Source organism: Chanodichthys erythropterus, chromosome 2 (assembly GCF_024489055.1).
Source record: "Chanodichthys erythropterus isolate Z2021 chromosome 2, ASM2448905v1, whole genome shotgun sequence".
In the NCBI taxonomy this organism is placed as follows: domain Eukaryota; kingdom Metazoa; phylum Chordata; class Actinopteri; order Cypriniformes; family Xenocyprididae; genus Chanodichthys; species Chanodichthys erythropterus.
Window position 1 is genome coordinate 21365701 of NC_090222.1, and position 17009 is coordinate 21382709.

Consider the following 17009-nt stretch of genomic DNA (forward strand, 5'->3'; position numbering starts at 1 on the left):
CCCGTAAGACCTTCATTAATCTTTGGAATATAAATTAAGATATGTTGATGAAATCCGATGGCTCAGTGAAGCCTGCATTCACAACAATGCCATTCAAACTCTCAAGGTCCATAAAGGTAAGTTACTAAAAGCATATTTGAAACAGTTCATGTGAGTTCAGTGGTTCTATTTTATATTATAAAGCGACAAGAAAAAGAAAAAAAAAGTCTGAGCTTTATGAATCTTTTGTTTCAAATCAGTGATTCGGATCTCCTATCAAACGGCTAAACTGCTGAATCACGTGACTTTGGCGCTCCGATTCACTGATTCAATTCGTAAAGCTCAGAAGCAGTGTTTTGAAATCGGCCATATAGATATTGTTGAAATTTAAAGTCTTTTTTTTTTTTTTTGGCGCACAAAAAGTATTCTTGTCGCTTTATAATATTAAGATAGAACCACTGAACTCACATGAACTGTTTCAATTATGTTTTTAGTATCTTTATGGACCTTGAGAGTTTGAATGGCTTTGTTCTCAATAGAGGCCTCCATCGGATTTCATCAACAATATCTTCATTTGTGTTCTGAAGATGAACGAAGGTCTTACGGCTGTAGAACGACATCAGGGTGAGTAATAAATGACATTATTATTTTTTGGGTGAACTAACTCTTTAAGCTGTTATCAAAAGTGACTAGAAGTCCCCTTGTTTTAGGGTAGTGATGGTTAATGGGTTGGTTTGACCTGCAACCTTTTATTTAGCAGCCTAGTTCTTTCACCACACCCCATGGCGTTTTTTTTATTTTATTATTATTATTCTTTATTGTCATAGACAGTTTTATAATGACTTCATAACCAAGAAGTGACTCAACATAATTATTTTCCCTTAACGTAAATAAAAATAAGCACATGCATAAATGTGATAAACAAAAAAAAAATATTACAAAGAAATGTTTTTATTTTATTATTTTTCTTGTGCTTATTTTTTATTTAATAAAAAAGTGCTTATTAATTTATTTTTAATTAATAAAAGAACAATATGCTGATGGAAAACCCATGTTAATCTTCGTAAACTAAAACAAAAATGCATTAAAGAAAATAATCTTCCATTTCAATCCAAAGATCAACAATAAATATTTTAAATAAATGAACAGCAGTTTTATTCCTTAATAGGATACACCAGATATGACTTGTTGGTTATGCAATACTTTGCCAACAAAAGGTTTTGACAAAAAAAAAAAAAAAAAAAAAAAACATACCAAACCAAAAGTAGCATAATTCTTTATTCATGTAGGCTATTCTTCAAATGAACATCTGAAGTGTTTAAATCAATTACATTAACCATTATCCCTACAAATCTAGCTTAAAATTCTTTAAGATAGTATAGGCTGTCCAAGCCTGGCCTGCTGAAAAGTGCCCAAAACCCATCTAAGGTTGACCGGTCTGGGAGACCATCTAAGACGAGAGAACCAGCTTAAGCTGGTTGAAGATGTTTATTTTCGGTAGGGTTCATACTTGACTTAGCACTGCTGGCAGTAAAGACTTGAGAGCAGTGAGTGGAGGCGTCGGCTCTCCATGGTGCTGAAGTCAGCTCACCAAACGAGCGTGACTTCAGAAGTCATTCTTCAGATAACATTCTCCGTGTTAACTCAGGTTGAGTAACATCCAAATTATAATAACACTAAAGATTTTTTTTTTACTCAGTCATTTAGTTTAAAAACTGTGTACATTTCTTAACGTAACAAATTAAAGGTACTTAAAGCAAACACATGTGACCGATTGAATAAATAGCCTACTGCTGTTTGTCATATGACGGTCGCGCAATAATAATATGGGTTTCACTGCCCTCTGCTGGTAAGGGAGTAGAATGACAGGTGGCGTTTGACTGTTTAAATGATTAAAAGAAACCCCAAATATTAAAGGTGATGAAGTACTGATGCATTTGTTGTAGGCGCTGTCTATCCTACTGTAAAAAATACCTTTGTGAGAAAGTAGTTTCTTTATACAAATCTGTACAAGGTTTCATATTTAGTCACTAATTGTGTTGTAGGGAAAATAATGAAACTATAATGTGATAGGCTGTCATGCTGAACTGAACATGTGATTTATATGTCAAAAACGAATACAATTTATTAACTAGAATATTTACCTGTTCTCTCTGTTTCATGACATTCTTGAGTTTATTTTTCATATTTATTATTATTATATTTTTGCTTGTTTAATGACAGATTCTATTCTGTGCGTGCAAATATAGAGAAAATGACTAAAAATGAACATTCCCCGAGAAATATTAAAAGTAGTAAATGCGACAACTGTATGTGCCTGCATATTTGTTGTAATAGCTCTAAAATTTTATGAAGTTTGAATAATATAATCGACCTATAGACTAACTGAATATTAATTTTTGCTGGCTTCAAAGGCTTGATCATTTGTGAATGCTGTATTTTTCAAAATGCAAAACTATTGCAATGGATCACCGCAAGGAGGCAGTGCAGCGCAAGGTAACTGGGCATTTGAAACCGGAGAATTAAGCAGCCGGTGACTCTGAGGATAGAAGTGAGACGACTAGTTACAATAGCCTAAATTCTTCAACACATTCAGAAACAAGACTGTCTGGAAATATTGAACATAGATTTTAATAAAGTTGTATTACGTTGAAAACTGAAACTTCCAACAGGTTAAAGTTATTTACCAGACCAGTTGTTGTGAACTTAGCTTACACTTTACAACAATGTATTCTCACATGGCCTGCAAATATGTTCTCAGTTTCGACATTTGATAATAATAGTATTGATTTATTAAGCAACCCTTTCGTTCCACGGCACTGGTTCAGTTCTTCTCGAGACGATGTGCTCTGCAGTGAGGTGCTTTTCATCATGATCACTAGCCAGTGCAAAAGATCTATGAATATTTTTTTCGACCTGTTAACCTCTGTCAACATGTTAGCCTACTTGGAAGACCTAGCATCCTGTTGCGTTGCCTGGTGCAGAGACAGAGAGAATATAGACTATGACTTATTTTCCATACTCCTGAGACCCAGGATTATATAAATAAATAAAAAAAAAAAAAAAAATATATATATATATATATATATATATATATATATATATATATATTAAAAAAAAAAAAAAAAAAAAAAAAAAAAAAATATATATATATATATATATATATATATATATATATATATATATATATATTAAAACATTTAAATGTACATTTAATAAATTAAAATATTAATTAAAATAATTTTATATTAAGTACATTCTTTATTTGTTATTGTTATCGCTATTAGCCTATAATTAGTATTATTATTAATAATGCTACTACTACTGTTACAACTACTGCTACTAATAATAATAATGTTTTAACATTTTTATAGTAAATATTAAAATGACTCACAAAAAAAAAACAAAAAACAAAACAAACAAAAAACAACAACTCTGGAGGTTTACAGAGAGTCTGGAGAAGTTCTCCAATAAATACAGGAGCTTCTGTGTAGTGGGCGTGACTCGTGAGTGAGTGTGTCTGCAGCCTCGCGCTCTTGAGCATACAGCGCACTTCACTTGAGACACGCAACACGGATCTCGCGCTTTCCGCGCTCGTGAAACAAACACAAACCAAAAAAAAAAAAACCCGGCTTCACTGGGAGACACGGCTCTGCTTCATTTCTGGGGGGACAGTAACACCATGGATGCCTTGAGAGCAGTCGCCTTTTACACGCTCTTCATTTTCCTTTGGAGTTTACCTTGTTGCCAGTCAGCTGCGCTTCTATCGCAGAAAAGGAGCAAGGGTGCCAGGAGCGCGTATGATGGACAAAGGTCACCCAAATTTCTTAAAGAGATTTTCGCATCCTCCCCGGGCGCGAGTCGTCGGGATGATTTAAAGGACCCGGTTGTGCCCCACGATTACATGATCTCTATTTACAGGACTTACTCCGCCGCTGAAAAACTGGGGCTCAATGCAAGTTTTTTCCGCTCTTCAAAGTCTGCAAATACCATAACGAGTTTTGTAGACAGGGGAAAAGGTTTGTTTTATTCTCTTATCCATGCATTATCTGAATTATGCACTCTAGCATTTTCAGTCTTTATTAATTAATCATTCTTCTTACTTGCTCTCTTACTATCTTTATTCTGTAATCATTTTAAAATGATGTGCTTTAAACACGCGTGCTTGTGAAGCAATGACTTGTTAGTATATATATATAAAAAAAACATTTATCGCAAAAACAAAAAACAAAACAAGAACGTATAAATAGATCTGTTAAAGGGGAAAATAATGATATCTTCCGTTGAAATTGGATGAATGATTTTCAGGGTTTGTCGTGCTAAGGGTTTGGTAATCACTCGTCCTGCTTGGGCCGCAATTTAAGGGTCAGCACGACCTCATATTTTGGCTAGTATAAAGTTATATTGGCTTTACATTGACCCTAAGGTAACATGCCAATAAAACACTAATTGGTGCGTTTTCTAAATGAAGGCAATAAATCATTCCCATAACATCCTCGCGTGCAAGCAGTCCGAGCGGTTCTCATGAGGAAAAATTACAGTTACGCACATAACATATTTTTAATATGCTTTTTTTTTTTTTTTTGGTACTAAAAAGTAAATATTTTTATTTCTACAATACAAATATAATCACTATTTTAAAAACTGTTTAAAAAGTTTAAAAACTTTTAATCCAGTTTAGAATAGATACATTTTTTGTGCGTATAAGTTGTAGTTAAATTGTATTTTCTTGCAACAAAGTGAATTGTGTGGAGAAAAACGAACACAGAAACATGCAATAAAAAGAGCAAGACGGAGCAAACATTGTACTTTTCTTTTGCAGACAAACGCGTTCGCAGAAAGAAAAGAAGCGCACACTGATTTGATGAAAAAAGCTTCACTTTCCTCACTGATTTTGATTTGATGTGTCATTGGCCATGACCCTTCACTGGACCCTCTGAGGGTTGCTTTGCATCAAACCGCTGATTGGAGTATTTGAACTGGGTGATCTAATTGAGTGTCCATGTCATAACATATCAAACACTGTCTATTCTCCCGTAATGAACTAGTTCAGCTAGTGGCACATCACCAAAAACCGAAGAGGACCTTACGTCTGTTCAAGTTTGAGGAATTGTTACTTTATGGACATTTTGCTGGCTTTATAGTCTCCAAATTGTGGATAGTTAAGTGCATTACAGATCAAAACGTTTTTATAAGCATCTTAAAGTGCTGTAGCAGTCGGTGTGTAACATTTACCGTCAGTGCTTAATGCAAAATCAAACCGCTCCAGTTGCCTGGCTGCACTACAGTGTCTTGGCTATATGCGCCATGCGCGTCATTCGCTGCTGAATGTCATCAAGAATCATTTCCACTCAAGCGCCGTTCAATTATGATAAGGCGGTAATCTTTTTGTGTAACAGGAAGGAATTTCCTCCAAAACAGATAAGACATTTCCCCAAATTTTAGATCGTTATGGTTGCAAGATCAGACAAGAACAAACGGAATGTATGAAAATTACTTTTGGCACTTGTAAGTAACTCATTAAAACGCAGATGGTGCCCCGGTAGCCACACCAAGAGAAGTCTCTCTCTCTCGCTCTCTCTCGCTCGCTCTCCCTCTCTCTCTCCTACTGATTCGAATTATTGGACAAGAATGTTCATTGATTAAAAGCGTGCGATTGTGTGGCTGTGATGATTTATGAATTTATGTTCGTGGCTAAACAAGTCTCAGTTATCTATTTAGGCCGTCGCGTAAACTCGTCCAACTCTTGCTGCATGCAATTGCATTTTATATGCGCAGTAATCACTTTTGAACCGGTATGTTTGTTTTTGGCAGAAGGGAGGAAATATAAGAGGGGTGCATTTCAATGGGGTGGGAGGGAATTTAGTACTGTTAATTATTTGGTGACCTTGTATTCGATTTGTTTGAGGTCTTATAAAAATGCTAATGCGGACCATACGTGCAGGAACGAAAACAAACAATTAATTTTAATAATTTGACAAGTTCACGCATGGTCATAATATGGCCTAACATTCTTTAATTTTCGATTTATTTGTTGTAAATGTTAATTAAAAAGTTTTTTAAAGGTTTTGAATTGATTTTAGCTGCAGTGTTTTTTTGTATTTCTGAACATTAAAAGGCAATCGGCTCTCGAACAGCCAAATTAAAATTAGTCTGGTGTTATTCAAAATTATGCATGTATTTATCTGGCTTTTTTTTATTTTTTTATATATATCTGTGCCCAAGGCGTGTTTGGAGCGATAATAGTCTAACAGTTCAACTAAATTTCATACATACACAAGCCCACGTGAATTCAGATAAATGCTTCTCGTTTGGTCCGTCAGAGAGATAAAAGGCGGTGATAAAGTGCGACTAGGCCTCTGGATTCCTGAAGGGGAAAGAATGCATTAATTGTGCATTGTTCAACACGTACAGTATGTCGCTTTGTGTCTGGCGGACTCTTTCTCCCCCACTCTCTCTCTCTCTCTTTCTTTCTCTCTCCCTCCCTCACTATGGATACCAGATCTTATTTGTGTTATCACCTGTACATATTTATGACAAATTATTTTGCTAACTGTTTATCTATTGGACATGAATAACGACCACCACAAAAAATAAATACCCACATGATATGATGTATAAAAATGGGATAAAGTTTCAAAATATGATTCATATGAGAACGTTAAGCTAAAAAAAAAAAAAAAAAAACTTTCTTCTTTTTTGTGTACATTTTCATGGTGCTTCGTAGAACCCAGAAAGCTGATTATCTGGCAAACCTGTAGCCTATGTCAACCAAGATTTTTTTTTTTTTTTTTTTTTTTTAAACTCCAAAGAACCAAATGTAGCCAAAAATATGTCTTCACTTGAAGAAAGGAGGGAAACCAAAAAGTTTTGCTCCACTGACCAAGCAAAGTATTGTATGTCTGGACATATTTGTGAAAAAAATTGTGGGCTACTGCTGTTTCATCATGTACATTTTTTTCTTCTTGATTTTCTCCTTGAAAATTGATTTTGTGCGAGTTTGCACCACACTTTAAAAAAAGAATCGTTGGTTTAACTTAAAAAAGTAAGTTACCTGGCTGCCTTAAAATTTTGAGTTTTGAAATTTACAATGAAGGCAATTGGCTTAATCAACAGAAACTCAAAATATTATGTTATCTGAACCACATTATTTATCTAAGTTGATTTGACAAAAGAAAAATGTGATAAATCATCAGAATATTTTTTTACAGTGGACTTTCCAACTAATAACGCTGAAAATAAGGCGTTTTAGAATATGAGACAGCAGAGAAATTATTTAACCATCCATCTTAATTTTATTTTTATGCCAAACTGCATTTTAATATAAGTATATTAAAATGTTACCAAACTTCAATTAAACATTTTAGAAAAACAAAAATGACGAAACTGCATTTGCGTTTCCATCATCTTCGTTTCTCCTTTACAAAATTAGCTATCTGCTCTCTAATGCTTAATTTTGCATATACTTTTTCCTCTGTTCAACTTTGTCCAAATAAAGCCGAAAATAAGGTTTTAAGTTTTACCTGACCCCTTTATGAGAATGTGAGTCACTCTAAGTGAATCTGACTGCAATTATTTGTCTTTATCTTGCAGACGATCTCACGCTCTCTCCTTTGCGAAGACAAACGTATCTGTTTGATGTCTCAACCCTCTCAGACAAAGAGGAGCTGGTCGGTGCTGAATTAAGGATATTTCGCAAAGCGCCCGGGGATGTCCAACCGTCCCCATCAGGCGTCTACAACATTCATTTACTCTCGTGTCGATCAGAGAGGCCACTGGCTTCCAGATCCCTTGATCTTCAGGATTCCCGAAAAGCAGAATGGGAGGTTCTGGACGTTTGGGGGATTTTTAAAAACAGGCATCAAGGGAATCAGCTTTGTCTCCAGCTCAAGGTTACGCATGGCAAATCTGACACTGAAATCGACCTAAAGCATCTGGGTTTTCACCGGCACGGCCGAACGCAGCAAGAAAAGGCCATTTTGGTGGTCTACACGCGGTCTAGGAAGAGAGAAAACTTGTTTAACGAGATGAAAGAGAAGATCAAGTCTCGCGGAGACCATGAGGAGGAGGAGGAAGAGAGCGCGCTGCAGTTTAAAGCGCGGCGCAGGCGGAGAACAGCGCTCAATAATCGCCACGGGAAAAGGCATGGAAAAAAGTCCAAATCGAGATGCAGCAAAAAGGCACTGCATGTTAATTTCAAAGAGCTGGGATGGGACGACTGGATCATCGCTCCCCTGGATTACGAAGCCTACCACTGCGAGGGCGTGTGCGACTTCCCATTGAGGTCGCACCTGGAGCCGACCAACCACGCCATCATTCAGACGCTCATGAACTCCATGGACCCCAACAGCACGCCGCCGAGCTGTTGCGTCCCTACAAAACTCAGTCCCATCAGTATACTATACATAGACTCCGGCAACAACGTCGTGTACAAACAGTACGAGGACATGGTTGTCGAACAGTGTGGCTGTAGGTAGCGAATCACACAAGAGGGTTTGGCACCAAGACATAAAAACTTGAACGATGCGTAAAGACGCGCTTGAGCCGCCCAAACTGCGCATTCTCACCTATACAAAAGGGATTCTTCATCAGAGACAATTTAAATGATCCACACCGGCCACTGCTCATGGTTGTGCCAAGAGCGCGTGTATAGTTTTTCTAGACTTGAAACAAAATCTTGTCATTTTTCCTTGCACATGCTGGGTTTCTTTTTTTTTTTTTTGTAATTACGTGCCCCCAAAACACACACACACACACACACACACACACACACACACACACACACACACACACACACACACACACACACACACACACACACACACACACACCCACACACACACACGCACATTTCTTTAACGATTCGTCTCTCGGACGAGGCAGGTAGAAGAAACGCCAGATTTAGTGCATAACCGTCTGGACAGGATTCATTGAGGATTGTGTTACACCATTATCTGTGCAGACTCGGAAGAATGTGGAGACGGGCACCTGTTCAAACTCATCTGTTAGTTATGTGGATAAAATACTGTGTGGTATATGGATATGAATGAATGAGTAAAACTAAGTGCCCTGGAAATGCTTTTTTTTACGACCACCAGTGCGTAATCGAGTCAAATTCAGTTTTTGGGGGCAAAGGTGAATGTACCAAACACTAAACACGGCATAAAGCGATTCTGCTTCATCCCTGCAGTGAGAAAGAGAGACTGACTGATGCTTTTGGAGGAGCATCGGACAACTTTTTTGAAGTGCCTGGACATTTTACTGTAGGTAAAAATCCACAAAATGTCATTTTGTACTTTCAGAGAAGTCAGAAAATGGAAATCCATCAACGTTTGCATCTTTACAAAATGCACTTCCGCAAGTGTCCAAGTAGTCTGGAAGGAGCGTTTTTTCACGACCTATTGACTGACAAGGAAAAAACAAAAAGAGACTCGCAAGCGAGATTATATTTAAATGCACATTAGCTTTGAATGCACTGTTGTTCATTATTTGAGCTGTAAATATTTGTAAAGTAAAACCTAAAGTGCAACGTATGAAGAAATGCAAAACCACATTTCTTTGTTAATGTACATTTATAAATGCACTCAAATCGCTATAATTTCTATTCTATAATTATTTTATTATTTGTGATGTACAGAGTTTCATGATAATCGTGTATTTCTTACGCTGATAAAACAAAATTAATTTAAAATGTATTCATTATTGCTGAGGGTGGAAATACCATTATCAATGTCTACCTCATAATTGCATAGAATATACGTTCTGAGGTGCATTCAGCTAGAGTTTAAGGTTTTTCCCAAATATATAAATAAATATAAATACAGTATATCAATGGATAATACTATATCCACACTATTACTGTACTAATAAAAGGAATAAATGCACTTTGTGTGGTGCCAGTGACTCCCCAGATCCATTTAAATCTTTTGTCTTTAGAAACCATTTTGAATGATGTATCATACTTTTGAACTATATGTCAAGTTTGTTCCAGTTGTTAAATCTGAGAAGGTCTATCAGAGAGATCAAGGTTTTCCTATATATTTAAAGAAAGATATCTCCCTAGATATCTTTAAAAGATTTGAAGTATGTGAACGAAATGTGATGCCATACTGACCGGAAATTGTTGAATCTAATCTGTAAAGTTACACATGGATCAAATCTTCTGTTTACACGTGTGTAATATTCTTCTCACAGTTCTTTAACAGAGAAAGTAATTTTATCGGCATAGGGTTAAATAATTGTCCCGAGAGACAGGAGATGATGACCTCATAGAAGCCACTGCAGCAGCTGTTGAAAACCATGATTCAGATCCTGTAAACTTCTTGTTGGCTTCTATCATTTTGAATGATATGTCACTCATATTTTTAACCACATTCATTTGATGTGGAAAAACTACCAAATTGTATAGATTAGATTAAACAATTCCCACAACTGATGTTACTTTCTCAGAGTTTGGGGCCTGAGCAATGATTTTTTTTTTTTGTGTGTGTTTTATACAATGTGTCATGCGGAGTTAGAATGTTAGTTTCAGTCCTGTGTGAAGTCTAACAGTTCTGTTCTTGTTTTAACTCAGCAGCTTCTTTTCATGTGTCCATCTTTGGTTTCCATTCTACTGACAGATCCTCTTCTGAGATAATCCAGCTCTTCACCTGATCTGTTTCACATTTTTATTAGCTCTCAGACAGTTTTAAAACCCCATGAGAGTTCTGTGGCTCATTTTCACAGTGCATTATTTGCAGAGTTTTTATTCTCGCATACGTTTCTGCTCCAATAATCAGCTCCGCGTAATGGTGCTAATGTGTGGCAGAGTAATGCCTTGCACAGTCACCTCTCAGCATTTAAATAGTGTTGAAACATGTGGACCACAGAGATTTAAGGAAATACATCTCCAGCGTGGATCTGAGTGTACGAGCAACAGGCTGTTTTCCAATGAATTAGCTATCCGCAGGTTAAGTTTTCTTAACACTGTAATGTTTCCCAATCTTCAGATGAAAAGGTTGAAAGCAGGGATTGCTTCCATATAGGCATCGGCCTTGGCCTGGAAGCAATTAGGAAATTGCTTTGAAATGCTATATGTTGTCCAGACTCTGTTACAGTATCATGCCTCTCTACACATGTTTGTTCAAGGAGGGGGAAAAGATGCTAATGTGCCCTTTAGCTGTCTGTGCGAATGACACTTACAATGATAATGTCTTTCAGAATGAGGATGGAGACAGCATGTGCAGTGTCAGGTGGGATCTCATCACCCATTACAGGTCCTTTTAGAACGGTCAGGAACTCATTCTGTGAGTCTACCATCTTCCTGGTAACACTTTACGTTGGGTTCAATTGGTTAGCATCAGTTTATTCATAAGGTATAATGAACAGTATTTATTAATCAGGGTTTAAATATATATATACTGTACATATAAGATCAAAAGAACAGTAATCATTTGAAATATATTTTTTTGTAACAATGCAAAATTCTTTACTGTCAGTTTTGATTAATTAAATGCACCCTTGATGAACAAAAGTATTAACTTATTTAATTAAAAAAAAAAATGCAACCCAAACTTTTGTATATAAATCGATACATACATACACAGCAGTTCAAAAGTTTGAGGTCAGTATTTATTCTTTTTTTAAAATAAATAAATGAATGAATGCCTTTATTCAAACTATAATATATAAATAAAGCTGAACATATATATAAGTGCTCTTAATCGCTATTAATCGCATTCAAAGTAAGTTTTACATAATGTGTACTGTGTATATTTATGTATATATAAATACTAACATACAAGTATATATTTAAGATATATTTGAATATATATATTTAATATATATTTGAATATATATATATATATATATATATATATATATATATAAATTTACATTATATATCAATATTTTATACATAAATATAATGTATTCTTGCTAAATATATACATGGATGTGTATATATTTAAATATACATAAATATACACAATACACATTATGTAAACAAACTTATTTTGGATGTGATTAATCATGATTAATTCTTTGACAGTACTATATATATATATATATATACACACATGCACACATTTTATTATGCACATTAACAAATTATAATATTATAAATGTATTAGTATATGTAGAAATGAACATAAACCAAGATTGATCAATGCTGTATAATTAACATATCTTAATTTATAGTTTGCACTAAAGGTTTACAGTGGTCAGCACTGATTAAAGATTGTGTAGAAAGAAACAAATATGACATATGCTTACTGTGGATAAGAATAAAATAATGGGGGTTGCTTTTTTTTAGATATAATAGGCTTCATGTCATCTTGACCACATTGTGGATTTAGGTCCTTATTTGAGGTTTTCAAAGACATTTGAGTATGAAACGGTTCAGAATTTATAGAACATCAGTAACCTTTTAAAGGATAGAAAAGAAGACTGATTGCAGATCCGAGACCATCTCTTATTTGATTATGATTTATGAAATAATGGCCGGGTTCATAGAAAGAGTAGATGGAGATCGGAATGCAGGAGATACAGAGGGTGTTTAGCAAAATGGAATGCAGAGTTTACCATTCCGGGTTCCTCAGTGCATTCCTGGACTCGGTGCTGCATTAAGTAAATGGCTCTTCCTGGTCATTGGAGAGCAATCTTCTACTGTCGGGAATGCCTCTTGAGACATCACTGTTTATTTGAATGTTATGTCTAATGTGTGTGTATGTGTGTTTTTGTCTTTCATAAAATTGTACAGTGAAATGCCTGGCAGAGGGACAGATACCTTTCAGTGGAGATTTGGGGAATGTTCTTCATAAATAGCCTTGACGCATCACATCTGTGCACGGCGCTATCAGACAGGATTTCGACTGTAGAGGGCTCTGGTAATGCTTAATCTCAAAGATATACAGTCTTGATTCTTTCTTGATTCTGGGAAGCTCTCGTAATCTTACATATCAATTATTGATAATGCATTCATGAAGTAGACATTAAGAAAGCATAATTCAAAAGTGTGACAAATACATTTTAATAAAAAGTTAAAAGGAATATTGCAAGTGCAAGTTCAAATTAATCTACAGCATTTGTGGCATAATGTTGGTTACCACAAAAATGATTTATTTAAAGCAAAAATCTGGGTTACAGCGCGGTATTCTTAGAATGAAAGGAAATGGGGCAAGTTTGTAACCATTAAAATACTGTTTCAATCGCATAACTACAAGATGTAAAACATAATGTGTGTCAACATTATTTTAGTAAAACTCTCTTACTATTTCTGTGTATATTTTCACAACTTTGTCGCCAATAAAATGCAAAGCCATTAATGCTAAAATGACTTAAACAGCTATACAGCTCAAATAATTCACAATAATATGATAACACAAGAATGAATATAAGTATTAGCTTCATGTTTCTGCTTTTAAAACCCTCCAAAAATTGTGCTAAAGGGATATGATGGTGGGAAAAAAAATATCAGATGGGAGGAACAAACACACATTCGCTCACAAAGAACAGAAAAGTTTTGCGAGCGAACGCAAACTTTCTCGGCTGAACGCAAAACATTTGTGAGAGAATTCAAAAGCATTGACATACAATTTCTTTTTCCTTTACCATATCCCTTAAGAGGCCTTGTAATAATGATTTTCTTTGTTATAATCAACATTATACCACAAATGCTGTCAGTTAAATGGAAACATGACAAATTAAATGTGAATTCACATTCAATTTTCTCCCACTTTTAATGTCATCTTGTTGTTAATGATTAAGATCGCAGGACACACATGTGTCAGGAGCCTGTTCATAAAACTGAATAGGAAGAGAGACAGATCAAAAGACAGTAAGGAGGAGTGTGTGTTTGAGGAGACAGAAGGACAGCAGCGCACACAGATGGGAAGATGGAGGGTGGATGAGAGCGTGCTTGAAGGGTGGCAGATGCCTTGACTGACCCCCAGTGTAGCCCTGCATTCATCCGCTGGACAGACACAGACAAAAGGCTGACCCAAACGGTACGTACACTTGCCCATGCCTTGGGGTCAAAGGTCAGATTAGCTTTCATCTAATTTTGTAGCACTGTTCTCTTTGTAAAAGGTCTTTATATAAACAGGGGTCAAAGCAATTAGCGGCTGCACTGTAAAAATTATTTTTCGCAGTTTGTACTGTATGTTTTACAAGAAAATGTTGTAAAAGTTTATCTACTTTAAAATTTCATGATTAATCCAACGTGTTTCTTGCTCTTTGTAATTGTTTGTGAAATATACTAGCAATTTCTGAGTGAAAATTGTTTCCACACCAAAATTTTCAGCTTTTTGATTTGCAGAAAAAAACATGACGGAGCAGGACAGATGAAAAAAAAAAAAGGTGAAGTTCCTCTAATGGGGCATCTGCTGAGTTTCCCCTCTTTCCACAATCACAGCCTGAGATGCTTTTGAGTAACACCTGGGTTTAGCTTACCTACTAATCACATTATAACACAGGCTAGGGGCCATTTTGAAAACCGAGTCGTGCTTTTATCTTGTTAACGGCAGCAAAACATTTCAAATCTAATAGTAGCGTGTGGATTGATTGTTCTAGTTTAAAGGGATAGTTCACCCAAAAATGAAAATTCTGTCATCATTTACTCAAACCTGTATGAATTTCTTTAAAGAAGATATTTTGAAGAATGTTGGTGTTGCACCCAACTGACTTCCATAGTATTTTTTTTTTTTTTTCATACGGAAGTCAATGAATTCCATCAACTGTTTGGTTATCCAAATATCTTCTTTTTTGTTCAGAAGAAGAAATAAATTTATGCAGGTTTGGAACTACTTGAGGGTGAGTAAATGATGACAGAATTTTCATTTTTGGGTGAACTATCCCTTTAAGAAAGGGAGAATACGCAAATATTTGCAGAGTGTCCGCAATGATGAACGTTTCACACACTTGTTTGACAAGATACTTTATTTTTCTGGAAACCCTTTAGGCGTTGTCACACTCGTGGCTCAATTGAGTGTTTAGAGACAATGGTCTGGTATTGGTTACTGTCGTTAAGTGTGTGTGCGTCTTGTCTCGGGGTTTGGTTAGAGTGTGTGCTAAGAGCAGGGTAAATTTGCACAGCCGATCAGACAATGGCGGTGTTTAGTGGCAGGGCAGGGACGCGACCTTTTTGCCACCCTCCATCTGGTTGCGCTGCTGGCCGTGTGCCTTGACTGCTACTCTTAAAACTTGACTTAAAAGTTCGGGTGAGCCTGAGACCTGCTTGATTTCATAAAAACAAGCTTGCGCCAAGGGGAACAATGGAGCGTTTGGAGTTGTACTGTAAAGTGATCCACTGAGAAAAACAAACACGGGGCATGAGCAGCGAGCTAGCAGGAACAGACCCTCCACGAACGGGGCGGGCCGGGGGATTGAACTCAGGTACTTGATTGGTAAGTCGGCCTGATGGACACCTCCGGGCTCTGTAGATGGTGCCTGGGGTGTCTCAAAAGGTCACAGCCCCTGCTGGCTCGCACCATCCATTAGTCATGAGGCTTTGCAGCTTACCTGTCTAGCGTTTCAGCTCGGCACAATACAGTTAACCTCAATTGCGCTTGATTAGGAGGTGTGGAGAACGGCCGGCTAGGAGCGCATAGCCTTCCTAAAAAAAAAAATCAGACATCAATTATGCACCTCCAGGATGGAGTTCGGGTGACATCGACTTTTCGTTGGTTTTGGTAAGCTTTCGGGACATCAGGCTGCACATTCTGTGAGCCTTACTAAAGAAAAGGGGTTCAGCATTGTCTCCAAACCAACCGCCCCCCACTCGGTAATTACCCCATTACGTGTTAGTGGCGGATGGAACTGTTACAGATGTTTTATGGCGGGGAGCCCTTTTCATTTTGTCTCCCTGATGAGGGACAGATTTATGGTGTAACTCGACGATGCCATTCAAGAGTGAGATTCCAAAAGCACACACACAAACAACAAACAGATGAGTTGTTCCGGATGTGTTTCGTTTTTGTAGGCTCCCGTCTGGGAGACAGTCAGCCGGCGTGCATTCATGATGTGGTCTGACACTCTCGGCAGCGAGCGTACCACATGTAGTTAATTTTGACTTGGAGAGCGAACCGGGATTCCAGAAAACAGTTCTTTATCAGAGATCTCTATGTGTGTAGATTCATGAGAATTGAAAGAGATTTTCTCAATGGCCGTGGCCCGCAAGGAGATGGGAAGAGGAGGTGGTTATCGATTGAAGAAGTTTCTTCTCTTGCCTTTAGACTTATTTGAAGTTTAACAGCGGATGCAAAAACCACATTTGAGACTGATAGGTTTTGGTGGATGATTCTCTGGCTCCTTGTGGCTGTCTTCATTACTTCTTCATTACATCTTTATATAAAAAATGTTTGATGACATTGTTGCTGAAAGACGCAAAAGCTTGGAATGATGATATGCGATTTAATATTTCGGCTCACTGCAATAGTGCATACCAGACTTTATAACTTGTGCTCAACATAAAATTTAGTTGATGCTGAGATTAAATTATAAAAACAAAACATCTACCATGATGAACTCCTGTTCAAGAATACAATGTGTTTAGGATAAAGAATTTGGTAACAATTTATTTTAGTGCCGTAGTTAAACGTTATTACATGTACTTACTATAGTAATAACAGTACATTATGCATAATTACAAGTAACTAACCCTAAACCAAACCTTAACCCTAACTGTAACTCTATAGTAGCCTAAGTACATGTAGTTAATTAATAGTAGGCTACTTAGTACTTATTTGAGTTACTACAATGTAACTATGGCACTGTAAAATAAAGTGTAACCAAGATTTTTTTTCATTACCATAATTTTCTCAGTGATTCTTGTTACATTCTCATTACTACATGTACACTTTATTTTAAGTTGTCCTTGTTACAATGTACTTGTCGCTAAATTCACACACAACAGCAGAATACGGTTGTCAGTCCAGTATTTGAGTCCTTAATACGGTTATGTTCACACACAGTACCTACGGTAATTTACGGGAGTGACAACCGCATTCTTTAACCGAACTCAGACCCGTTAATTTTAGTTATTTAAAAAAAAT

The 17009-nt window shown here is 36.4% G+C and overlaps 1 protein-coding gene across 1 annotated transcript; it reads left to right on the plus strand.

Moving 5' to 3' along the window:
* Window positions 1–3551: 3551 nt before the first annotated feature.
* Window positions 3552–9992, plus strand: gdf6a (growth differentiation factor 6a). The gene is made up of 2 exons (XM_067393833.1): window positions 3552–3998; window positions 7573–9992. The coding sequence occupies exons 1-2, from the start codon at window positions 3662–3664 to the stop codon at window positions 8454–8456; spliced, it is 1221 nt and encodes a 406-aa protein (XP_067249934.1). The 5' UTR covers window positions 3552–3661; the 3' UTR covers window positions 8457–9992.
* The last annotated feature ends 7017 nt before the right edge of the window (window positions 9993–17009 follow it).